Source organism: Zingiber officinale, chromosome 1A, assembly GCF_018446385.1.
Source record: "Zingiber officinale cultivar Zhangliang chromosome 1A, Zo_v1.1, whole genome shotgun sequence".
Taxonomy (NCBI): Eukaryota; Viridiplantae; Streptophyta; class Magnoliopsida; order Zingiberales; family Zingiberaceae; genus Zingiber; species Zingiber officinale.
The window spans coordinates 58,887,150-58,914,995 of NC_055987.1; the positions used below are offsets into that span (position 1 = coordinate 58,887,150).

General features: G+C 36.2%; 1 protein-coding gene across 1 annotated transcript in view; it reads right to left on the reverse strand.

Moving 5' to 3' along the window:
- The window catches only part of LOC122004304 (zinc transporter ZTP29-like), a 48,995-nt gene that overhangs the window by 14,796 nt on the left and 6,353 nt on the right, over positions 1 to 27,846 (reverse strand). Inside the window, exons 2-5 of the mRNA XM_042559215.1 lie at positions 8,555 to 8,613; positions 8,376 to 8,468; positions 8,177 to 8,254; positions 7,994 to 8,075 (exon numbers count right to left, since the gene is read on the reverse strand). Coding sequence (XP_042415149.1) covers positions 7,994 to 8,075; positions 8,177 to 8,254; positions 8,376 to 8,468; positions 8,555 to 8,613 — 312 coding nt within the window. The remainder of the gene's footprint in view (positions 1 to 7,993; positions 8,076 to 8,176; positions 8,255 to 8,375; positions 8,469 to 8,554; positions 8,614 to 27,846) is intronic.

Below are 27,846 nucleotides of genomic sequence, written 5' to 3' on the forward strand. Positions count from 1 at the left end.
ATTATTGGAGAAATTTTTATAAATTTCTAGAAACAAATTAGGAAGTTTTAATTCTTGTGTGAATTAAATTTTCCTTGTTTTGGGGAATTAGAAGTGGCCGGCCATTATTATTAAAAGAAGAAAATTGTTTTTTAATTAAAATAATTTTTCTTTTTTATGACAAAAGAATTAAGGAATTTTTTATTAAAATTTCCTTATTTGTCAAGACCAAGGATTATAAAAGAGGGGGTAGAGGTGCCTTCACGGGTGATCAACTCTATTATTCTTCTCCTCTCTTTTCCTCCTTGGTGGCCGGCCCTAGCTTCTTCCTCTTCTCTTCTTCTTATGGCCGGCGGCAACCTCTCTTGGAGCTCTTGATGGTGGCCGGTTCTAGCTAGGAGAAGAAGGAGAGAAAGGTGGTTTTGTTTCTTGCATCCCTTGGAGCTTGGTGGTGGTGGCCGGACCTCTAATTCTCTTGGAGAATTGTGGTGGCCGAAACTTGCAAGGAAGAAGAAGGTGCTTGGTGGTTCTCATCTCGGAAGATCGTTGCCCACACAACGTCCGAGGTTAGAAGAGGAATACGGTAGAAGATCAAGAGGTCTTTTTAGAAGGTATAACTAGTAATTTTTCCTTTCCGCATCATGCTAGTTATTTATGGAAATAATACCAAATACAAGAGGCTTACGATTCTAGTATTTCGAATATGTTTTCAAAGTTGTGTTCTTTTATTTTTCTTTTCCTTGTGATTTGATTGTTCTTTTTGGTTGACCTAAAGTTATTTTAGGAAATTAAATATTAGCTTTTCCATAAAAGGTTTTGTCTAGTCGGTGGTGGTTGTTCCCAGATCCAAGTCTAAACCTTAAAGAACAAATAGATTAAGTTTTGGATCAAACGTGTTAAGTTCCGCAGGCGATCCAAAATTTAATTTAAAAGAACACATGGTAGCTAGGAAAAGGTTCAGACCTTTGTATAAAATTTTTGTACAGTGGAACCTCTAGGTTTTTCGAGTAGCAACCAACAGAAAAATCCGAAGAAACGGATGAAGAAGCTCAAGTAGAGAAGGATCAATCGGATGTGGAGACCAATTCAACTTCAAAAGAAGAATAGGAAGTGAATTTGGTCACATTTGAGGAAAAGGATGAAGAAAGGCCATCCGTGTGGATGAGGAAGATATAGCATCTACATCCTCAAAGGTTGAAGAAGAATCCAAGATAAGTGAAGAAGAAGAAGAAGAAATCTTGGAAGAAGTCAACCTAGTGAGCACCTCCACCGAAGCAAAGTCAAAAGATCATATTGTGTGCTTCGGATGCAATGAAAGGGGACACTGCAAAAGTAGATGTCCAATGGGTAAGAAGGTAACTCCTAAACCCACTCAAATTATTTTAGATACTAATTTGGGTTGTAGGAATGATGGTGCCAAGAAGAAGAAGGAGAAGAAGCACATTAGATGCTTCACTTGTGGTGAAATAGGGAACTACCACACCAAATGCCCAAGGAAGAGATCAGAGCTCAAAAAGTTGGGGCATTTAAGGATGTGGGAAAAGAAGTGGAAGAAAAATGGAGGCTCATGTCAAGGGGGAGATCCAAAGGTAAAGGGTAAGGTAAACCCTAATTTAAATTTGAAGTCAAATTTAAATTCCTCCATGCATGTTAGGAAAAATAATGTTAATCATTATATGCCCATGCAAAATTTTGATTTCAAATATCATGATAGGAGTAGGGTAATTGTAGATCAAAACCCTAGGAGACCCATTCATGAAAAAACTAAAAATGGTAGACCTAAGGAGACCCAAGGCATTAATCCCAATAAGGGGAGATATATGCCTAGAAAGGGTAGGTTTAGGAATGTCCAATTTGGAAAAATTAACTCTAGGGTTAGGAACCTAGAGAAGGAGAATCAAGCCTTAAGGGGAAAGCTTGATAAGTTAGAACAATTCCTTAAGAGATTCAATGTTGGATCTAAGGAATTAAATATGGTGTCGGGTAGCCAAAGACCCAACCATGATAGATCGGGCTTGGGGTACCGATCTAGTTCCTCCAAGGCTAATGAGAGATCATATGCTAGGGTGGCAAATGATCATGGCAAGAGAGAGTCCTCCAAAGCTAAGGGAAAGTCTTATGCTAGGGTTACATATGACTATAGCAAGGAGAAGCCAATAAATGGCAATGGAAAGCCATTTAAAGGTAATGAAAAATTAACCAAGGGCAAAGTGTCCAAGGTTAAGAAAGTTAGGTTTGTAGGACAAGTGTCACCAGAGGTGCACCGATATGGCCTAGCCATTGTGGATGAGTCACCTAGAGAGGTGGCTAAGGTTAAGAGCTCTAGAGGGAGCTCTAAGAGTCAAGTTGGGACCCATGGAAAATGGATCTCAAGTGGGTACTACTTGGGAGTCTAGATTGGGTCATGAAATGTGCCAAGTGGTTTGGAGACGGACTTGAGTCTCAAACCTAGGGTTTTGGCACAATTGAGTTGTGTTTCATGCTTGAAAATATGACATTGGGGTCATAGAGCATGATAATTGGTTTTGGATGTATAGATGCCATATAAACCAATTCTAGGGATGCATTGTGAGTTAGTATGGGCAAATACATCAAGAGGAAGTCAAAACTAGGACTTTAGGTCAAGGTTCAATTGAACTTTTCAGCTAGTTTTGTGTTTTGTGTCAATCTTGGAATTGGTGATAGATATATTTTTCCCAAGTAGACATTGATATAATAGACCTCTCTATAAAATTTGAGAATTTTTGGAAGTCTGTGGAATTTCTGGCGTATTTCTAAAGTTGGCCAGAAAAGGTTGATTTTTGCATGAATAGTGTACCAGTCAACTGGTACAGTTACCAGTCGACTGGTAACAGTGGATTTGAGCACAGAATGTCTCTGTAAGCTCATTTTCATGGGGGCAGTCGACTGGTACTTCTTGCAGTCGACTGATACCAGCCTGAAACTATTTTTCAGCACTGTTCTTGACCGTGTCAACTCGTTTAGATGTATGCGATCCATGGGGAATAAATACACGAGTTTATGGTCAGTTGGATGATAAGTTTTCAGAAATTGGGACATTGTTGGAAAGCTTTTTGGATGTTAGGCAAAGGGGGGAAAGTAAGGTTTAGTTGGGAAAACCTTAGTGCCTTTGCGTAGGGGGAGCCTTGTGATAGGTTCTTAAATATCCCTATTGGAAATTCCTAGCTCATTGGGGAGCATAGGTGTAGGGGGAACCTTGGGATAGTTTCAAATGCATGTTGCATTGCTTTTGATTCGACAGTGTAAGTCCAAGTGTGCAGCCTTGGCAACGTAAGTCCATTCGGCGGTATAAGTCCAAGTGTGTAGCCTTGGCAACGTAAGTCCATTCGGCGGAGTAAGTCCAAGTGTGTAACCTTGGCATCCTAAGTCCATTCAGCGGTGTAAGTCCAAGTATGTAGCCTTGGCAACGTAAGTCCATCTATTTTAGCATGTTTATTTGCTATTTGTTTTCCCTAACTTAAACGTATTGTCAAACATCAAAAAGGGGAAGATTGTTGGAGCAATCCCAATAGTCCATGCGACCATGTGTTTTGGTGTTTGGGCAAAGGGTTTAAGTTAGGTTCACCCTTGTATTTGATATGTGTATTTGAGTTGTGCAGGTTTGCAGGATACACATGTGACTCAGGTTGATGGCTTCAAGTCCGGTGAAGGATGGAGCATCCGAGGGACCGTGGACAAGGTAGCGAGGACAAGGGCTAAGGGAAGCGACTTCGAGGCATACGCGAAGGATGGCATTGGGGACGAGCCGCGAGCTTGAATGCATCCGAGGTACGAGATTCAAAGGAAGTAAGCTTGAAGGCAAGATGTCAAGGCTGCAAAGAAGCATCAAGTGAGTCATAAGGGTGAGGGTACGAGTGCACGAGAGATTGTACTCGGAGTAAAATCCTAGTTTTAAGATTTTACTGTAGCGTTACTGTAGCAGTTAACTACATGTTTTAGCAATCGACTGGTGTAGTCGACCAGGCAGTCGACTGGGAGTGAACAGAATGCTTCTGTTCGTTCGGTCAGTGTGGAGCAGTCGACTGCTAGTTTTAGCTGTCAACTGGTATCTAGCCGTTGGGATGTAACGATCGAATTTCCACAGAGGGTAGTCGACTGCATGTTTTGGCAGTCGACTGGTAGGCGGGGTTTTCAACCTGTGGCCTATATAACCAAAGCTTGGGAGCTTGGTTATAGTTGACGAAATATAGGTGGTTAATCTCTATTAGTAGTCTACCTGTGCCCTAGCTTGTAAAGAGTCCTTGGTGAGAGTTGTGGTGAGGTTTCTCCACCCACAAGGAGCTACGTGAGGTAGCCGGAGGTCTTCCGGGGAGTAATCCACCGACGGATAGGGATCGTCCACCTCAAGGACACGCCGTGGAGTAGGAGCTTTATCTCCGAACCACGTAAATGATTGTGTAGCTTGGTTTGCATTCTTTCTTGTCTTTAGTTTAATTTCCTTTAGCTTGTTTGTTTTGTATATTCCGCTGCGCATACTAACAAGTGTAGGAAGATCAATCGATTTGGGGGCACCGTCTATCCAACCCCCCTTCAAGCCGTCCACCGATCCTCTACAAGCCTTACAAGCCCAATGAAAGGAAACTAGATTTAAGAACAGTTAGTTGTAATTTTATAGGTTACTCTGAGAAATCAAGGGGGTATAAATTTTATGATCCCTCTAATAGATCCTTCAAAATAAAAAATACAAAATTTATTGAGGACAGTGAGAGTGATAAAATCAAGAAAATATCTTTTGAGAAAAATATTTGGTGATCCTCTTGTGATCACTACTAGTGTGATCAGTTGCGTATGTTACCATACCACATATTATGAATATTTCACATCTAGTGAGCATAGTGAACTAAAATATTTTCATGACATCTCCAATGCAATTGGAGGAGCCAACCATTGAAATTGTGGTATTAACTTATATTGATGAGCAAGTACCTCAACCACCTCAAACACAAGTGTCTTTAAGGCGATCCATAAGTGAACGAAGAACCATGAATTCTCATGATTATGTTTATCTCTAAGAGCATGATTTTGATATAAAATTAGAAAGCGATCCGACATATTTCCAAGAGGTCAAACAATGTTATAACCCTGAATGGTGGATTAATATCATGTAAGAAGAGTTGAAGTCTTTGACAAATAGTGACGTTTAGGAACTCATCAAATTGCCTGAAGGTAAGAAGTCCATTAGTTATAAATGGATATTTAAAATCAAGCGGGATTCAAGGGGCAATATCAAAAAGTATAATGCTCGTCTTATTACCAAGAGATTCACTCAGAAAGAAGACATTGATTATAAGGAAACATTCACACCTGTGTCGATGAAAAACTCCCTTAGAATAATCATGACACTTGAAGCTTATTATAATTTGAATCTATATCAAATGGATGTAAAGACTGCATTCCTCAATGGAGACATAGAGGGGTCTATATATGTGGCGCAACAAGAGAATTTTGACTCCAAGGACTCAAAGCACATAATATGTAGATTAAAGAAGTCCATTTATTGTTTAAACAAGCATCCCGTTAATGGTACCGAAAATTTGATCAAGTAGTTACCTCATTTGGATTTAAAGAGTCTCATTGATCAATGCATATATGTCAAGTTCAGTGGAAGCATGTTTATTATACTTGTTTTGTACGTGGATGATATATTATTTACAAACAATGATAAGGGTTTGTTGTATGAAACCAAGTCATTTCTATCAAGTAATTTTGAAATTAAATATCTTAGTAAAGTATCTTTTGTTTTAGGCATTCAAATCTGTCATTATTGTTCAAGAAATATTTTTGTACTTTCACAACAGACTTACATTGAAAAGGTACTTATAAGGTATGATATTCCGAACTATACACTTGGTGACAAACTTATTTCAAGAGGTAACAAATTCAGCATGCAGTAGTGTCCACGGTTTGAACTTAGAATAAAGGAGATAGAACAATTCTCATATGCATTAGCAATGAGAAGTCTCATATATGCACAAGTTTGTACTCGACTAAATATAGCGTTTATAGTAAGGATGTTAGGTAAATATGTTAGTAACCATGGATTGTCACACTGAAAAATAGTTAAGAGAGTGATATAGTATTTGCAAAGAACTAAAGGACACATGCTCATGTATCGGAGGCCAGATCACCTGGAGGTGATTGGATATTTTGACTCTATTTTTTCTGGATGCTCACGTATTTTGAAGCCAATTAAAAATTGACTTGTTGGAGGGGCTCTATCTTAGAAGAATGTCAAGCAGACGCTAATAGCCACTTCTACTATGGAAGCAGAGTTGGTAGCATGCTACAAAACATCTAATCATGGGATTTGGTTGCGGAACTTCATCACAACATTATAGATCGTTGATGGTATTAACAAGCCATTGAGGATCTACTATGATAATAAAGTCATAAAACTTTATACCAAGAATAACTGAAGTTTGTCGAAATCTAAGCACATTGATATCAAGTTTTTAACAGTTAAATAAAAAGTTCAGAGTCGTCAAGTCATGATAGAGCATATTAGTATATATTCCATATTGGTCAATCCACTCACCAAAGGTTTAGTACCTAAGGTGTTTCATGCACATGTTGTGGATAAGGGAGTCCTTCTTATGGAAGAAGAACTTATCTAGCGAGAGTATGTATTTATTTTATTATTCTATATTTGATAATAAAGACAAACATTTTTTGTTTTAATTATTGTACATACTTAAAGTTCAAAATATTCATGATTTTTTTTGTTTTTTTTTTTTGGATATTCTGAATTACAATATCATGATTTACTATTACTATTTAGTGTTTAGTATTTGTAAATGTGATATTGATTACTTTTGGAATCATAAAGTTTGGATCATCATTTACTATTGCAGTTTAGTATAAAATATTTGCATATATGATCTAACTTCTTTTGAGGTCACCTTAGGACCAATTGAAAATTGACATGTATTGATCACATTTCATATAATTTCTACACTATACATCTGCATCTTGATTTATGTCGTTAATGACATTGGTATTGTGATTAATGTTGGAACTTGTTACTATCATATACAAAAGCTATAACCTCTTTAGTCTTTACCAATGAAGTTAATAGACCAGATTATTTACAGGAGTATCTTCTACCCATAAAGTTTGATATCAACTAAAATTTTATTTGTATTTCACATACAACTCACATGTAGTCCAAGTGAGAGATTATTGAATTTTATTATCCCTATTAGGTGAGCTTATTTATAAGTAGAGCATTTGAATACAATCCAAACCCCTTAAAATGATCTAACTTTTATTTATTAAGTTTTGAGTTATTAGATGCGAGTTCAATGTGTAGAATCTTTTAGCCCAATATGCTATCATCTATGGGCTGATAACGGATTGAATTCCTATATAAAAGGGAGGTCCCTGAGGATTTGGTGAATCTTGACCTAGTTTCTTGTTTCCCATCGACAAAAAGCTTTTTCGATGTCATCACCCTCTAAGCTCCTTGGAAAACCTTCCTCTTCTTTTTGTTGCATCTTCTTTCACATGGATCAAGCCGATGACGCTAGGACAAGGACAATAGCTCTTCAATCAAATTTTTTATCTTTATGTTTATGTATTATGTCATGTTTAATTGATGGAACTAGATCTTATTATTTTTATATTTTCTACATATGAATTCTTAGTGTTTTAGAATTCATGCAGCTTAATTTTTTATAAGAATTAATAAAAGTTAATAATTATAGTAAATTAACTGATTCGTCACTAAATATGGCATTAATGGCAATTTTTCATTGCTAATTAACAATTTATTTATAGTATTGTCATTAAATAAGTAGCAATTACAAAATTTTATGATAAAATACTTTTTATTACATATATAATCGTTATCCATAGCTTAATCACAAAAAAATATTTTTAGTGAAACTCTTTATAAATATTAGTCGTGGGCAAAATTAACCTCATCATTTTGTAATGAGATGATATATTAACAAAGAGAAGACTTTTGATAAACATAGTAAAACAACGTGCTTACCAATTGCAGTTATTATCCCACTAAACAAGACATGTCTGCGATGCTTCCTAAGAATGCCCTTAACTGATCCATCTTTCTCTTCCTAGATCTCCCGAAATAGTGAAAAAAAAGTCAATATTAACTCAGGTCAATGCAAAGAAAATTAGCTATACCCGTCCAGAATAAGGAAAAGATCATGCAAACCTTGTACTTCTCTGGAACAAGAGTTGGTTCTGGAATGATATTGATAACAGAAGCAAAGAACAGAGCACCTACATAGAACTGCAAAAGCAGTCAGGAGCCATTCATATAGATAAAGACAAAGTATGGAAGGAACTTGAACCAGATCCTACTAGTCATTTTATTATATGAAACTATTTATGGTGTTCCACGGTAATGTTACCCAGATGTTGCCTTTGAGGAAGCCAAGAGAATTCATACAATTGTGTGCCAAGTCGAAAAAGGACATGCTCAACATAAGGCCAGCTGCAAAACCCTGATTTTGAATGATTTAAATTGATAGCTTCCTTGCAACATTAGAATAATGAAAAGGCTGGACAAGAAATTAAAGGTCAGACTCACTTGTAAGTTACCAAGAATCTTAAGATTGGGAGTGTCACTAAGAATCACCAAAAGCCCACCTGTTCAGATTATGAACATCAGCAAAGCTCATTTGATAAAATTAAATGTAGAAGAAAGCAAGATATGACATAACTTGTATGTTATGGAGACATATCAGTAACCTTGTAATGAGAACAAGGCAACATGCCATTTTCATTAGCAAAGTATTGCCTCAAATTGCAATGCAGAATCTTGATTTCAAATGGCAACTAATAAGGCTTCTTGAGTACCAAAATTTCATTTTCTAGACTAGAATGGAATTAATTTTATCATGTGGAGAATTGTTTCTGAGAGAAAATTTGGTCGTGGTTTACCATTTGCAGATATATATTTATGCTCTAACTTATGTGCAACAAGAAGAAGCTAAACAACACTAGAGATCACATCTCTTCTGTTCAGTGACTACATGAAACATATTCTCGACTATTAAAGCACATCTATATAGGATTAATTCCACATGAGTAGACTAAATCCAATTAAGTTCACATGGATGAGTTTAATCTCCATTAGGTGGACTTGCACTTGATTAACATACACATACAACTAATTATCATTAAAGAAACTAAACCCCAATATTAAGTGATCTAATGCTTGATTGCATATAAAGGAGGTTTGAATTAAATGGATGTGGATTCAATATATAGATCCAACAACCCAGTTCATTAATATTGATGGACTGTTAATGAGGAATAACTTTATGGTGGATAGCCCCAAAGATTAGGACGAGTGTATAAAGGAAGAGATTGGTTCAATTAGGATATGCTGAATCTTGCTCTCTTTCTCTTGCTTCTTTTCCCCCATTAAGAAGGATCTTGGGTTACTGCTCAATCCTGTGAAAGATATCCACTGTGTTTGCAGGATCTCCTGTGATAAGTAAGAAGTAATACACTTACGATGGATTCAGGTCAACTCTTCGCTAACTATTATTTTGGTTTTAATATTGCTTTAGATATTTATGATGGCTAGATCCTATTATAGATGCATCCTTTAATTCATTATTGATGTATCACAATTCTTAACAATTGATATCAGAGCTAAGGATTAACTTATTATCATTTTTTAAGACGTAAGGATTATTTTTCAATAATTTAACACATACACATCAATTATTCCATTTAATTTCATATGGATGAGAGAAATTGATGTATATACATTGAATGTAACATGGATAGATTAAGATTTAACCTTTGAATCGAGTTTTTTACATTTTCCGTGAAGAACATGATTGACGATGCAATTTCAGAAAATTAGGTTTTCATATATTAGTTGATTGGAGAAGGTCCCCAATCGATTGGCAATTATGAATTTGTGAATAGAGGGTTGTCAAATTGATTGGGTTGATCGATTGGTGTTTACCAATCGATTATCATAAGGGCCAATCAATTGGGTTGTCAAGGATCGTAAACAAGGCATATATGAATCGATTGAACAATCGATTGGTGTTCACCAATCGATTACCATGAGTGCTGATCGATTACAGAACCTGATTTGTGAACAGTAAGGTTCCAAATCAATTGGGTGATCGATTGATGTTCATTAATCAATTACCATAAGGATCTAATCGATCACAGAATTTGAGGACGTCCACATAGAGTTTTCAAATCCATTGGCTAATTGATTGGTTCGATCGGCTAATCTATTAGTGTTCACCAATTGATTGAGCCAATCAATTAAAGTTCATAGAGTTGTCCATAGAAAGTTTTTGAATCGATCGGTCAATCGATTAGTGTTTGCCAATCGATTGTGCTAATTGATTAAAGTGGATGAACTTGTAAATAGTGGCTTTCATAATCGATCAGTGGATCAATTGTTGTTTACTAATTGATTGTCAATGGTGAATAATCAATTAGTGTGTGTGTTAATCGATTCCCACCTATTGCTAATCAATTAAAAAGAGTGTTAATCAATTGGTATTTAATACCAATCGATTGATAATTGAATTTAGCTCAGTTTTCAATAGTTTTCTTTCCTGTATTCTTCTTTGCTCTTGTTGTTTAGTCAAACCTATACTATCGTCAAAGTGAAAACTATTAGAGAAATTAGGGGTATTAGTTTAGAGGGATGTATGTCCATGCCAAGGGTAATTGGTCCAAAGGAAAGTCATTCTTATGCAAGATATATTTAAAGAAGCTCACAAATTAAGTTAAACTTTTAAGTCATACGCATAGTGTATTTGTTAGGGATCTAGCGCGCTAAACACGCTTAAGCGCAGCGGAAAATTAACTAGATCTTCTCCAGAAGATCCATGTGAAGGAGAAAACAATCATATACTAAGTTTTACACGAGAGGTATACCTTTGTTGCGTGCCCTTCGCAATCCCGATAGTAACTTTTTCTTTGGATGCAGATCTCAGCACGATCAAGTGTCCGCACCTCTACGGTATCCACACGAACACATCCTTCGTGCGTCACACGAGCGAAGCCTTCGGAGAAGAACCACCTTCATGGTTCTAGCCATTTATGGAGGTTCGGCCAAGAGTAAATTCGCCCAAGGAGGAAGAAGGAGGAAGAAGAGGGAAGATAAAGAGTCACCCTTTTCATCTCTAATTTATCTCATTCTCATCTTATCAAAAATTCATTCCAAAAAACCTATATATATTCATCCCATGAATACCAAGGGTCTTTTGTCTCTTTGTATTCCTCTTAATTAGTTGGATTATTATATTGGATTAACCATTAATCCAATAACCCAATAAGTCTAACCCATTGTGTTTAACCCATTAATCCAATGTGTCTAATTCGGATTGAACTCAATCCAATGGGTGGGTTCATTTGAGTCTAACTCAATAGTAACCCAAAAGGCCTAATCATCTCATGATTGGCTCTTAGGGCTAATTACTAATAGTATTGGCCCAAAGAAAGGGACACTATGTGGCTGATTAGAAGTATTAAGAGTGATAGTTGGAAACATAAACTAACTAAGGAAGCCCATAAATAAAGTATCATGTGTATAATGCGTCGGCCCAAAGAAAGACAAGTTATGTGGCAGATGAAGATAATTATGAGTTGTTTGGAGAATATCAATAACAAGTTACAATTTAGTCCAAAAAAATATAGATCCACAACATTAATAACCCCCTCAGTATTGGCCCCACGGATATGGAGGGAGGTAAATGTAGGTATACAAGCGTTAGGCGCATAGTGGGGTAAACACCAGGTCGTTAGTTCTTGAGAATCGACCTCTGGCCATTACTTTATAAATACCATGTGTCCATCATCTGCGCTACACCTTGGGGACTACAATTTAGTCCAAAGACTTGATGTAATGTTACACTAGTTATCTCTATTAATGCCCATATAGTTGTATGTTTTGTTTGTTACATTTTATGATTGATACATGTCTTGTTTATTAAATTAATCTATGTTCCTTGCTTTTGTTTATATAGTACTCTCAATATCTGCTAATCTAAACATCCCCGTACTTTTTAGCATAAACTTTAGATAATAGAAAGTGCATATTACAGTCTTGTTGGAAAGAGCATAAATTTATTAGTTCAGAAGTCAACCTAGCTACTGTACCTAATAATACTTGATAGATAGATATTGGTGCAACTACTCACACAAGTATAACTATGCAGGATTGCCTTAGGAACCGAATGTTAATTGATGTTGAAAGACTCATCTACACGTGTAGCGACCCAATTTTCCCTATTTCGAGTTCTAAATGTCCTTAAAAATATTTAAAAATGCTTTTAAAATATTCTAGAGATTTTTAGAAATTTTTAGAGTATTTTTATGTAATTTTTGGAGGTCGTTTGGCATTTTTACGAAACGAAAGAAGTTTTGACAAAAATGACCAAGCCGAGGTTTGAACCGGAAACCTCGGGTTAAGCAAAGATTCACTTAACCAACAGACCAGCCGAATGTTTCTTAATTAAACCTACAACGAAATATATTTAAGTTGTAATTAGAACAGAATTAAACCTAGTTATAAAGGGATTAAGTTTTCCCTTTCTCGTCGAAAAAACCTATCTGCCCTTTCTTTCTCTCCCGACGGCGTTCCCTGTTCTCGGGCGAAAACACAGCAGCGCGTTAGGGCTCGATCTCCGGCGCCGGCGAAGGGTTTTTCCGGCCGGTCTCCACCCGTGCGTGACCACCTCGACGAGGGGAGCTCGGAAATACCAAGAAGCCGCCGAGATCTTCACCGTCTCCGAACCCTAGAACCCCCTTCCTTCTCGGTTTGAATCCAAGAACACGCTGTAAGTTGCTTCTCACCTGCGGTAGGATAGCTCTGAATCTCTTTTGTTCCTCCCTTTGCTTCCATTGTAGTTTGGATTTGGTGGATAAGATTAGTAGCTTGTGATTTTCCTTGCTATGAAGGTTGCTACCGTGATATGCAACTTCCTGCACCTTCTTTTAGAACCAATTGGTAATACTTAGTAGGCTAGAACAGATCTTTGATTTCATTGAGCATGTAGGGTTGTGTTTGCTGCCGTGAACCCCAAAGATTCTTTTTTTTTTGTTCGACAGTAGCATGCTTAAAGTATTGTTGCTAGGGATATAGGAGATTTGCTATAGGATTTTCAGTGTTTGGCAGTTAACTGTGATTTGGAGATTTAGTTTAATTTCTGAAGTAGAACATGTATGGATTATGGGTTGTGCTGCTCGGGAGATATATGATAGTATAACTAGATGTTATTCCACTTGAATGATAGTTTAGGTTCTATGAAAGGGAAATTACCAGTTTACTATATTTTTGGTACCAACTGGAATATTACAGAAGCTTTTATTAGTGAAGAATGGTTTCCCCTGATAGATGAATGGTTTCTTTTACTAATAGATTTAATTGTGTCACTTATATTTTTGTGATAACAATGGGTATTTCGGGTTTAGACTTGCTTTGTTACCCAATGAGCAGGATCGGATTACAATTAGCCTTGTGGTTCTAGTTTTGTTGCTAGACAAAATGCATGAACAGTTTTATTGATAGGTGCAGATTTAGATGTGTCTTTTACCTTAGCAAATACAGATTTTTTTTATAAGAGCAACAAACAGCTCCATTGGAGCTTAGAACAATGCATTCTTTTTAAGTGAAGTTTCTAGTTTTTCCATTGAATGCAGAATTTTACATTGTAACTTAGTTTTCTTTGCTAATTCCATGCACATAATTAGTTCTAAGTTTGACATTTTAGCCTTGGATTTCCATGTTTCTAAACATGAGCAATCTTTGTTATTTAAGCATGGGGTTTGTATTTTACTTGCTATTAGATGAGTAGGAATAACCATGAATTTTGTTGGAGTGTTTATGTGATCCAGCAAACCCTTTGAGGATTATGAGTATCTATAAGTAAGAAAAGACCAAGGTCTAGAGAAGAAAAGATAACAAGTAAATCTTTCAAAGAGACTAGTACCCGACTTCCAAGGTTGTCGTTAAACAAATCCAGGTGACCAATTCCAAGGTCTTAGCCCTGGTAAGACCAAGGTCTTTACCCTCATAGGACTGGAGGCTCGCTACCTCAGTCTCTATTAGAGAGCGCGCATTTGGTACTAAGCCTGGGCCCAAGAAAAGATAAGAGAAAGAGAAATGAAATTAAATTAAATATTAATTTCAAGTAGAAGATTATAAGTAAATGAAACAAGTTTTATATATGCCTAGAATTAGGAAGTTTAGTTCTTTTATTTCTAGCATGCAGTATTAGTTGTATTCTTTCCTTATTAGTTTATTGAGCATGATTAGTCTTATTTCTAGCATGCAGTTTTATTCGGTTTTAGCATGTTTCCATTTGTTATATACATGCTTATCGAGTTTTTTTGTGAGTTAGATAGCGCTTACTAAGCAATTCGCTTATAGTTTGCATTTCCTCCTACTGCAGATAAAGGCAAAGGGAAGCTATAGTCAGAAGGAAGGCAACAAGGAGATGTGTGGTGGATGTGCGATGCCTGGACTATGGAAGCCTTGGGACTAGAAAGGAGTTTCTTTTAGTTTTCTTTTCCTTTTGCTATATGAGAAGTATTTGGGATAGGATATGTTATCTTGATGTTATTAGGACATAGTAGATGAATTGTGATCTTGTGAGATGATTTCTAGTATAGTTTTCCTTTGTTTTGGATTATTTACTGCGTGAGTTGTTTGATGTATGTCCCAGCCGTCTGTGGCTGATATATATAGTGTTTGTATTTAAGATATTGTCACCTGTACAGGGGAGATGCTGCCAAAATTTTTCGGTAAGGACTTCTCACGGGGCAATTAAGTGGAGTTAGTAGTTAAGTAGCGTCCACCTTTAGAGAGTAGTAGTAGTAGTGTAGAAGGTAGGTCGTTACAATATGGGAACTAGCAAGAAAGCAAAAGTAGAGGTAATAAGTGTCTTTAGAGTTTGTTTAGGGAACAATGTACTTTTGAATTTAAAAAATACATTTGTAGTGTCATCTTTTAGATAGAACTTAATTTCTATTTCATGTATGGAAAGATTAGTATTTTTTAAAATTCTATCTTTTGTAGTACTATTTCCTTAATTGACAAACTATATAGATTGGACATTTAAACTTATACAAATAACATTGTGATGCATAGTATAGGTGTGAAATATGATGTGATAAATGAGAATTTATCCATATTGTGACATAAGAGTTTAGGGCACATATCTAAACAACGTATAGAAAGATTAATGTCACTAGGTATTCTCAATTCCATTGATATGTTAGATTTTAGAATCTGCATTGAGTGTATCAAATGAAAAATTACTAACAAAAGTAAAAAGGGTTCAAGGTAGAGTAATGGTGTCTTAGATCTTATACATACAAATATATGTGCACCATTCCCTAAGACTTCTTGGAACGGTCAAGCATATTTTATAAGATTTATAGATGACTATTCCTGATACGAATACTTGTACTTGTACCTTATTTATGAGAAGTCACAATCCCTAGATATTTTCAACCTTCAAAGCCAAAGTTGAAAATCAACTTGGTAAGCAGATTAAGGGTGTAAGATTAGACCATAGCGGTGAATACTATGATAGATCTGATGGATCAGGTGAACAACATCCTGTGTCATTTATGGATTACCTTGCTGAGTGCAGTATCGTGGCGCTATACATCATACCTAGGACACCTCAGCAAAATGGCGTAGAAGAGCAACAAAATCGGACCCTAAAAGATATGGTGAGAAGTATGATTGTATTTTCTTCTCTACTGGAGTCTTTATGGGGTGAGGCACTTAACACTGTGGTTACCTACTCAATAGAGTTCCTAATAAGGCAGTAACAAAAATCCCATATGAGTTGTGGACAGATAGAATTCCTAGTCTTAGGCATCTACACGTCTAGGGTTATCTAGCTAAGGCTAGGCCTTATAAGCCTATGAAAAAAATTAGACTCAAGAACTGCTATCTGTCAAGAGGTTTCAAAGTTTCAACCTCTTGAGTAAATCCTTTTTTTAGATGAGAAATTTCAAATTTATTGAGGATGGTGGGAGTAATGAAGTTAGGCAAATATCATTTGAGGAGAACATTGGTGATCCTAATATGGTATCTACTAATACAGCTGATAGTGAAATGGTTACCATTCCATATACATTTGAAGTCGTATAATTGGAAGGAGTAGTTGACCATGATATTTTCATGTCCCCTCCAATTCAATTGAAAGGTATGTCATCTCCAATAGAGTAATTCCCTCCTACAGTTGAGAATAACTCCTAACCACCTCAAGATCAACTGTCACTAATAAGATCCATTAGAAAAAAGAGATCCACGATATCTTGTGATTATGTATATCTCCAAGAGCATGAGTTTAACATTGGGTTGAAAGATAATCCCATATCCTTCCAAGAAGTTAAACAAAGTCCTCATACTGAAAAATGGATTGAAGTCATGAAGGAAGAGATGAAGTCTATAGCGGACAGTGTCATTTGGGAACTTGTCGAATTACCAAAGGATGTGAAATTTGTTGGTTGTAAATGGATGTTTAAAACTAAACGGGATTCACATGACAATGTCAAAAAGTATAAGACATGTCTAGTCACCAAGGGATTCACTCAAAAGGAAAACATTGATTACAAGGAGACTTTTTCGTTGGTTTCGATAAAAGACTCCCTTAGGGTAATCATGACACTTATAGCTCATTATGACCTAGAGCTACACCAAATGCGTTAAGACTATGTTTCTCAATGGAAACATTGATGAAACTATATATATGATGCAACCGAAGAACTTTAAGTTGTGAGATTCAAAGCACCTAGTATATAAACTAAGGAGGTTCATTTATGGTTTAAAGTAGGCATCTCATTAATGGTACCAGAAGTTTGATCAAGTGGTTACTTCATACAATTTAAAGGAGAATTCAGTTAATCAATGTTTGTATATCAAGTTTAGTGGGAGCAAGTTTATTATACTTGTTCTATATGTGGATGCTATATTATTGGAAAGCAATGATAAGAGTCTACTGCTAGAAATCAAGTCATTTCTATCCGGTGAATTTTAAATGAAGGATCTTGGTGATGCATCCTTTGTCTTAGGCATACAGATTGTAAGTGATCGTTTGAGGCACACACTTGGACTATCATAAAAGACATATATATAAAAGGTGCTCATTTGGTATGATGTACAGAATTATGCTCCTAGCGACGCTCTAATGGCAAAGGGTGATAGACTTAGCTTGCAACAATGTCCATGAAATAAACTTGAGATTATACTCAAGTAGGTACACTTTCATATCTTCATACATTGTGGGGATGTTGGACAGATATTTGTGTAACCCTAGACCAGAGCATTGGAAAGTTGTAAAAAGAGTTATACGGTATTTACAAAGAATGAAGGATTATATGCTCACATATCAGAGATCAGGTCATCTGGAGATCATTGGATATTTAAACTCTGATTTGTTGGATGATTAAATAGTAGGAGGTTCATCTCAAGTTATGTCTTCATGATGGCAAGAGGGGTTATATCATAAAAAAAATATCAAAAAGACACTAATAACCACTTCCACTATGGAGGTAGAGTTTATAACCTGCTATAAAGATTCCAACCACAGGATATGGATGCGGAACTTTATCATAGGTTTATAGATCATTGAGGGCATTGATATGCCATTGAGGATCAACTATGATAATAAAGCTATAGAATTATATTTCAAGAACAACTATAGTTTGTCAAAGTCTAAACACATTGACCTAAAATTTTTTGCGATTAAAGAAATAGTTCAGAATGGTCAAATAATGATAGAGCATATAAGGATGGATTTCATGTTAGTGGATTCACTCACCAAAGGCTTATCACCTAAGGTGTTTCATCAGCATGTGCTGAACATGAGGTTCTTCCTTTTAATGAAGCACTCATTATGTAGAAATTTGTATTTTGTATGATGCTTTATATTCATGAACACATATTTTGGGTCATTGTATATACTGAAGATTTTCTATATGTGTGCATGATTTTGGCTTTCTCTGACATATGGATATTATATTTACTATTATGATTTTGGATTTGGTTATTGTAAATGTGATGTGAACTCTATTTGGAGTAATAAGGTTGAATCATGATTTACCACTATGGTTTAGTATAAAATTTTGGTAAATATGATTTAGACCCAGTTTGGGTTATAAAGAGGAGTTATTGAGCATGGACACTTATAGATTTCATTTCGTATCATTCTTGTACTACACATTCACATTTTATATATGTCATTAATGATATTAGTATTATGATTAATGTTAGATCTTATTACAGTTATAGTAGTTATGACTCTTATGCTAATTGATTTAATGGACCTGATTGTTTAAAGAGGTATTTCACCCATAAAGTTTGGTATGTTGAGCTCAAGTAAGGGGTTGTATGGTGTATAAAGAATCAAGTTTAGTCCAAGTAGGAGATTGTAGGATTAAGTTCACATGGATAAACTAAATCCAATTAAATCCACATGGGTAGGTTTAATCTCCATAAGGTTACACTTGATTAAAACACACACAACTAGTTTCCATTAAGGAAATTAAACCCTAATATTAAATGATATAATGCTTGATTGCATATAAAGGGGGTTTGGATTAAATAGATGTGGATTCAATATGTAAATCAATATCCCGGTTCATTAACATTAATGGGTTATTAATGAGAGATGAGCTTTATGGTGGATAGTTTCCATAGGTTGGGTTGGATATATAAAGGAAGAGATTGGTTCAATTAGGACATGTTGAATCTTGCTCTCTTCCTCTTGCTTCTTCTCCCTCATTGAGAAGGATCTTGGGTTGTCTATCCAATCCTGTGGAAGACATCCACTGCACTTACAAGATCTCCGTTGACAAGTAAGTAGCAATAGCCTTTGGATGGATTCAGGTAAGCTCTTTGCTAGCTATTATTTCAGTTTCAATATTACTTTAGAGATTGATGATAGGTAGATCCTGTTGTAGATACATCCTTTAGTTCATTATTGATGTATTACAATTCCTAACAATATGATAATTAGTTCCATGAGGCGTATGAATGATTTAGCTGAGGTTAATTTACTGAAAAGGTAAATTCATTTATTGATAAATTTGCAATGATGGCCCTATTATCTATTTCTTCTAACAACTATAATTAGTGCTTAACATGAGATAAAATATATAAAAGTATTAGACTAATGTGTCTGCTTCATGCTGAAAATGTGAATGGAAACGGATGAAAAAATGATTTCAATGAAAATGTGAAATAGTTCCACATTAGAAAAATTAAGACAAGTGGGGTGGTTTGTATTGAATCACACTATTAAGATGATGTGAATGTTATTGAGTGAAATGCTCTCTCTCGCATCTGTGTTCATAAGGGTGCAAATCTAGGGCACAATTTTTTATTATTAAAGAAATTGTCTCATGTGTGACTGAGATTTACACATGGTGAATGCCTGACTAGTTGAGGCAAAATGAGGGAGCTATAAAGTACAAGAGTTACAAGTCATTGATCTTAGAGTTATAGAGCACTAAACCAAGAGTTTCATTTAGATTTCAAACCTATAAATATAGCCTCATTTTCTCAATCTCAACAACAACATCCAACAACAAACCTTCTTCTATTCCTCCTTTTCCCAGTTTTGTACTTCCATGATAGCATTTAGAGACAATTCAATTCATCATATGACAATTTGTGATTTATTGCTAGAGATGGTTTAGCCATTGTATCTTAAGAAATAGTCATCCATTTGAACCTCTAAGCATTGCTAGAGAGGGGACAAATTTGTTTAAGGAAACTATGGTTATCACGGGCTTCGATGTATCTTTGGTTAACTGCCCTTATCTACATCTAGGAATCAATATTGTAATAACTCTATTTCAGTAATTTTGTATTATATTTTATTGTAATTCTATAATTTGTAATTTTCCTAACAATTTTGAAGTAGATTCTGTTTTGATTGAAGGGGAGCCTTGCACAATGGTAAAGTTGCTGTTATGTGACTTGGAGGTCATTGGTTTGAGTGTTGAAAATAGTCTCTTGCAAAAAAGGGTAAGACTACGTATAATAGACTCTTCTCTGGGATCCCATATTGGTGGAAGTTTCATGCACTAGGCTACCCTTTATGGAGATTGACTAACACGGGCAAGCCCTCTTTTCTCTAGAGATAACAATTCCAATCCACCACAATAAGAAATAAAAGAAGTTCACCATATTTAACTACAAACAACAATAACAAAAGATATTATTTGATCTGACCACATTGAATCTCAACCAATTTTTGGTTGAGAGAACTTCTAAACCAAATGAGGATGAATTTGACGCCCAAGCCACCTATGCACGCATAAAACCATTCATATGTTTGAACTATATATATTCCCAACTACCTTGCCAATTTTCCATATAATGTGTATAACATAAAGAATATAGCGAAGAAACAATGGGAGTCTCTAGATATGAAATATAAAACTAAGGATACAAGGGATAAGGAATTTATTGTTGGCATATTTGTATACTATATAGGATGGTCGACTCCAAACTTGTGATAAGTCAAGTTCATAAGCTCCAAGTATTCTACATGGGATTCACTATGAGAATATAGTATTGAGTGAAACGTTTAAAGTTGTGGCTATTATTGAAAAGTTGCCACGAGTTTGGAAGGATTTTGAGTATTACTTGAAGCATAAGTGAAAGAAGATAAATGTTGAAGAACTCATTATTATACTTTGCATTGAGGAAGAAAGTGTTCAGAAAGAGAATATTTTCTCCTACTAATGTTAGTTTCTCCTACTACTATTAAAGCCAACATGTTGAGCATGGACCAAACTCAAAAACAAAGGACCCCAGCTCATTAAGCAAAGGGGGTAAATTTGGATCCAAAGTGTCGTTACATGGAACTTTTCTAGAAAATATTACAATTGTGATCAAATGGGGTCATAAATCCTTGAAATATAAGAAACCGTGGAAAAATTAAGATGTCAATTTGGTGGATAAAATCTTGAACAAGGTGTCAAACATGGATCTCTATGCCATAGTCTTAGAAGTGAAGCTAGTAAGCTCAAACCCAAGCCAATAGTGAATTGATACCAGTGTTATCGTATGTGTGTGCTCGAATAAGGTGTTGTTGCACAACTTTGAAGAGTTTACAAAAAGGGGAAAAAAGTTTTTCATGGGGAACTCATATACCTCAAACATCAATGGCCTAAGTAAATTGGTTCTAGAGACGAACTTCAGAAAAGAGTTAACTCGCAATAATGTGCTATATATTCTAAATATTTTAAAGAATTTAGTGTCCCAATTTCTTTTAAATAAACATAGTTTTCACATTGTATTTGAGTTAGAGTAATTTTATCAAAAAATGGAATGTCTATAGAGAAAGGTTTTGTGAGTGATGGGGTGTTCAAATTTATTATAACGGCTATTAGACCTAAAATCAATAAAATGAATAACCCTTCTCCTTATTTGTTTGTCTTTCAACTTGTTACATGGTAGATTAGAATGTGTTAATTATGATATATTCTATAAATTAATTAACTTGAGATGCATACCTACATTACAAATTGATTTAAAATATAGATTTGTGTTGAGGCAAAACTAACATGGTCATCCTTGCAACATGTTGAAAGAAATAGTGAACCAATTGTCCTAATTCATAGGAATGTGTGTGACCTAAAGTGTATACAAACACATAATGAAAATAAGTATTTCATCACCTTTGTTGATGATAACACAAGATTTTGATATGTGTATTTTTTTTCAAAAGTAAAGATAATGCTATAGAAAAATTTATTCTCTATAAAAATGAGATTGAAAAACAACTTCATAAGAAAATTAAATTGGTACAAAGTGATCAAAGTGGTGGATATAAAAATTGTTGATATTTGTGTTGATCATGAAATTAGACACGAAACAAAATGGGGTTCCTAAAAAATAATGTGTTGGAGCAATCTTGCCTCAAGATGGTCCGAGGTGACCATGGGTTTTGATGTTTTGGGCAAAGGGTTAAAGTTAGGTTTACCCTTGTATTTAATATGTGCATTTAAGTTGTGCAAGTTTATAGGATACACATATGACTCAACTCGATGGCTTCGGGTCCAATGAAAGATGGAGCATCAGAGGGACCGTGGATAAGGCAGCAAGGATAAGAGCCGAGGAAAGCAACTTTGATGCATACGTGAAAGATGACATTGGGATAAGCCGCGGGCATAAATGCATCCATGGGATGAGAGCCAAAGGAAATAGGCTTGAAGGCAAGAGGTCAAGGCTGTGAGGAAGAGTCAAGTGAGTCGGAGTGTGAGGGTCCGAGTGTTGAGAGACTACTTAGGGTACCAATTGACTGATACTTTCATTAGGCGATTGGTTCAGTCAACTGGATAGTCAACTGGGAGCAAACAGAATACTTTTGTTCGCGTTACTTTCAGCAGTTAATTGGTATTGAGTCTTTGGGATGTAATGGTCGAACTTTCATAGAGGACAGTCGACTAGCACTTTTATCAATCAACTGGTAGGCAGCGTTTTCAACCCGTGGCCTATATAATCAAAGCTTGCCTAAGGTTGATGAAATAGAGATGGTTAACCCCTATTAGTAGTCTACCAGTGCCCTAACATCTTAAGTGTTCTTGTGAGAATTATGGTGAGGTTTCTCCACCCACAAGGAGCTACGTGAGTTAGCTGGAGTTTGCAGAGGAATCATCCACCGACGGATCAAGATCGTCCACCTTACGGACAACCGTGAAATAGGAGCTTTATCTTCGAACCACGTTAAATGAGTGCGTTAAGTTTGGTTTACTTTCTTGCCTTGTCTTTAGATTAGCTTTCGTATTTGTATTCATATTCCTTGTATTACGCTATGCTAACGAATACGTAGGAAAGCGATTTGGGGTAACGAGCTATTCAATCCCTCTTCTAGCCAGCCACTGATCCCCAAAAGTGGTATCAGAGAAAAGAGGCTCTCCGTCAGACTAACCGCCGAGGAAGATAAGAATGACAGGCTTGATGGATTCACCAAAGTATGAAGGAGGAAGTTTATGGAACATCACTTTTTGGATGGTGAAAATGAAGAACTTCTTCGAGACTAATTAGGACACCATGATGGTTATCGAGGAACCATTTAAACTCCCAAGAGACAAGAAAGGGAAGAAACTCTGATCAGGTTATTGGATGGAAGAGCAAGCCTCATGATCAAAAGTAATATCAATATTAAATGATATTTACCTAACGACGTGATGAGTCGTATAGGAGAATACGAGAACACCCATGATTTGTAGAGAAAAATGAAGAAGGTTCTAGGTGAAGAACTTATGCCTACACAAGAAGAAGAAAAATTCGAAAAAGGGATGAAGTGGCTCAAGTGGAGGAGGAGCAACCGGAAGATGACATGTGTTTAACTTCTGAGGAGAAGAAAGATGAGGAACCATCCACATCATCAAAGGTTAAAGAAGAAGCCAAGATAAGTGAAGAGAAAGTCTTGGAAGTCAACCTTGCAAGCATCTCCACCGAAATGAACTTAAAGGACCACATCATTTGCTTCAGTTTCAATGAAAAAGGGCACTACAAGAGTAGGTGTCCAATGGATAAGAAGAAGTTAACTCCTAAACTCAATCAAGTTATTTTAAATACTAACATAGATTGTAGGAAAGGAGCCAAGGAGAAGAAGCATATTAGATGCTTCACGTGTGGTAAAATAGGACACTACCACACAAAATGCCTAAGAAAGGGAGAGCTCAAAAAGTTGGAGCATTTGAAGAAATGGGAAAAGAAGAGGAGCTCAAGTCGAGGGGGAGTTTCAAAGGTAAGGGAGGTATACCCTAATTTGAATTGTAATTCAAATTTAAATTCTTCCATGCATATTAGAAATAATTTCCATTATTTACCCATGCATAATTTTGATTTTATATATCATGGTAGAAATAGGGTCAATATAGATCATAATCCTAAGGTACCTCTACATGATAAACCTAGACATGTTAGATTCTCATTACCTAAGGAGAAGAAGGTAATGGAGAACCTAGGCAAAAATCCCAAGAAGGGGAGACATATGTCTTGAAAGATGGGTAGGCAATGTCCAATGTGAACAAGTCTATTCTAGGGTGAGGAACCTAGAAAAGGGAAATCAAGCTTTTAAGGCAAAACTTGATAGTTTGGAGAAAACCCTAGCAAGATTCACGATTGGATCTAGAGGGTTAGATATGGTGTTGGGTAGTCAAAGACCTAACAATGATAGATTGGATTTGAGATACCAAACTAGTCCCTCCGAGGCCAAGAAAAAATATGAAAGGGTTGTATATGACTATGGCAAGGAGAAATTAACCAATGATGGATCATCCAAGGTTAAGAACAAGAAGTTAACCAAGGACAAGGTGTCCAAGGTTAATAAAAAGAAGACACCTATGGTGCACCATGTGGGTGTAGCCATAGTTGAATGAGTCATCTAGGGAGGTGATTAAGTTTAAGAGCCCTAAGGTTAGGAGCTCAAAGAGCCTTTAGGACCCATGGTAGTTGGGCTATCACATATGCCATGTGGTTAGAAAATGAACTTGAGTCTCTAACCTAATGGGTTGGCACAATTGAGATGTTTTTCATGCACAAAAATATGATTTGGATCCATATTGTTAGTGTGTATACTAAAAGTCTAACTTTTTGTATAAATATTTATTTTGAAATAAGAATCACATTGATCAAATGTCTACATTTATGCTAAGTGTAGTTGTCCATTTAATTTATATTGTAGATAACATGGTGTGAGGAGACACACAGAAGATCATGTTATCAGTTCCTTATAAATTATAAATAGAAGCTCACAACCAAGATGGAATGGGACAAACCATTTGAATGGTTGTAGTGTAATTTGGTATTAGTTTATATTGACTATAAAATTATACTAGTACATTATGAGTGATTGAGCAGGACCATTTGAGGTAATTTCTTTTTATACTGACTACATAAAAGAACAAAACCTCTGTTATTATGGAAATATGTACTCTTAATCATGATATAATAACAAGCACATATACTTAATATTTATTCCTTTAATTTATCAAAGGGTGCGATTTAGTTCGTTAAATCAATAGGCCCGATAAGTTGGGAAATGATATTATTTATATGGTGTGTTGTTGATTATAGAATGAAATTGTGTCCTAATAATCTAGGTTGATGATGCCCCCTTGAGGAGCTCATAAGGATTGTCATGTAAACCCTACAAGTGGACTTAGTCTCACATGACGATAAGGTTGAGTGGTACTACTCTTTGAGCTAGATATTAATTAAGTGAGTTGTCAGTAACTCATTTAATTAGTGGACATTCAATATCTTAAACACAGGGAGACTAACACACTCATGATAAGAAGAAGCTCATATTGTAATATGGGATTGGTGCGGTAGTGCAATAATAACTCTTTAGTGGAATGAGATATTATTGATGAACTTGAGTTGGGTGTTCGGGGCGAACACGGGAAGCTCAAGCTCGTCGGGAGACCAAAATCAATTCCTCCTCTCGGTCCTTGTTGTAGCCTCTTATTTATAAAGCCTTATATCCACTTAGAGCCAAGCTTTTTATCCATCTCATTGTGGCCGGCCAAGCCATGCTTGGAGCCCAAGCTAGGGTCGGCCAAGCCAAAGGATGGAGCTATGTTTATGGCCGACCAAGCTTGGAGCCCAAGCTAGGTGGTCGACCATATTAAATTAAAAGGTTATTTTAATTTTAAAATCTTTCCTATTGTGGAAGCCATGGTTTTAAAAGAGAGTTTTAAAATTTTAAAATCTTTCCTTTTATAACTTTCTACAAAAAATTAAGAGAAAGATTTGATATCTTTCCTTATTTGTAGTTTAAAGAAAGATTTTAATTTTTGATAAAACTTTCCTTTTTTGTAACCATCCACATATTTTAAAAGAGATAATTTAATTTATAAAATTTTCCTTTTATAACCAATAAGGGATTTAATTTTTATCGGAAACAAATAAGGAAGTTTTAATTTTATGTTTAAAACTTTCCTTGTTTGGAGCACAAGGAGGTGGCCGACCATGACAAGTATAAAAGGAAGCTTTAATTTTTTGTTTTAAAACTTTCCTTTTTAGTCATTGGCAAGGAATATAAGGAAGTTTTAATTATGTTTAAAACTTTCCTTTTTTGCCAAGACCAAGGATTATAAAAGAGAAGGAGGGGGTGCCTCACCCAATAACATATCTTCTATTCCTCTTTTCCAATCCTTGGTGGTCAGCCCTTGTTCCTTTTCTCTTCTCCTTTTGTTTTCTTCCTTGGAGGCCGGCGACATCAATTGTGGTAGTCTCTTGGTGGCCGGTTGCTTGAAGGAGAAGAAGAAGAGAAGGAAGCTCTCTTGTCTAGCATCCCTTGGAGGTTAGTTGGTGGCTGGATCTTGGAAGCCTTGGAAGAAGCTTTGTAAAATACCGAAAATAGGCGATTATGAATAAGGAAATTTTCCGGAATTTTTGGACATTTTTCGGAAATTTTTCGGAGCTCGTATGGACGAGTTAACGGGGACCAGAACGGGACCCGGAAAAAAGCCTGTTTAGGCTACCCTATTTAAGAGAGGAGAAGATTATATTTATAAATCTTTTTCCTTTTTATTTCTTATTCCTTTTTATTTACATTGTCGCCGAAAATCCCTCATTAATCGCCGTTTCTGTTCTTCTCCCTCGCGCACCCGAGCCCACTCCTCGCGCCGAGTTTCCTTTTTGCCCTAACCGCCGGCACCGGCGGTTTCCCCCTCTCCTCTGCCGACGCCGTCCACAGAAGCCACCGCCGCCGAGTCTGTCTCGCCTACATCGAAGCCCTAGCCTCTGCCCGATTTTCTTCTTCTTCCTCTGCGCCTGCATCGCCACCGGTGAGCAGGGAGTAACGCAAGGATTCCTCTGCCCTAGTCGAGCAACACTGCCACCGATCGAAGCCTCTTTTCATCTTCCTCCTCATCCTTAGCGACGGCCTTCTCTACGCAGTGCCCTGGGATCTCCACAGCCGAACGATTCCTTTGTTCCTCCTTCCCGAGCAGTTCACAGAGCCATAAGTGGCTTCGATTGAGGGGGGTTGGGGATCTTTTGAGGTGAGTGATGATCCATGTGAATAGAGGTTTCTGGTGGAATGTTTGGTTGAAATCGTGACTTCTTGATCTCTCTTTTTGATCCGGACAGTGAATTGAAATCCAGTTGGTGGTTGTTTAGTGAATCCTCTTGATTCCAGCAGTGTTTCTATTTCTGGCAGCATCGACTGCTTGTACACTTGTTCTGCCGGATTCAACCAGACAGCAGTGAGGTGAGCAGTATCTCCTGATCAATTTGATTTGCTGCTATCTTTCGTTGTGTGAGATTTAATTTAGGAAGTGTGCATTTTCTGTAGAGGTCAGTAGAGATTATGCATGGTTTGATTTGTGATCATCTTGCCGGATCTCATCTTGTTCTGTTTGTGAAGAATTCCAGCCAAGAAAGGCTGTGCTGTGGACTTTCTGTTACGACATTTAAATTCATTCAGCAGCAACAGTGCTAGGAATCAAGGTAAGGTATTTGGTTTTTGGTCTTAGTTGTAGATCATAGTGTAATTCGATTATTTTAGCTAGATGATCATGTGTAGATGAATTTGTGTGAGAAGAATGAGGGTAATGTGATTAGGGTTTGCCCTAAGTTAGGATTTGAGATTTTATTTAGCTATTTGGAAGAGTTGTAGCTAAATAAAAATATATTTCTATTTGTGATACAGGAGTTTGATACGAGACGAGTATCTCGGAGTCCGGATTTGGACCATTTTATCGGAGGCGGGTACTTTGACTTATGTCTTTTGATATGCATAATAAAGTGTTTAACATATAGCAATGATTGTGTTATCTTTTTGATTCGGTTGGTCACTACATGATCTGTTACATGTTGTTTGTTTATTTATTATGCACTGC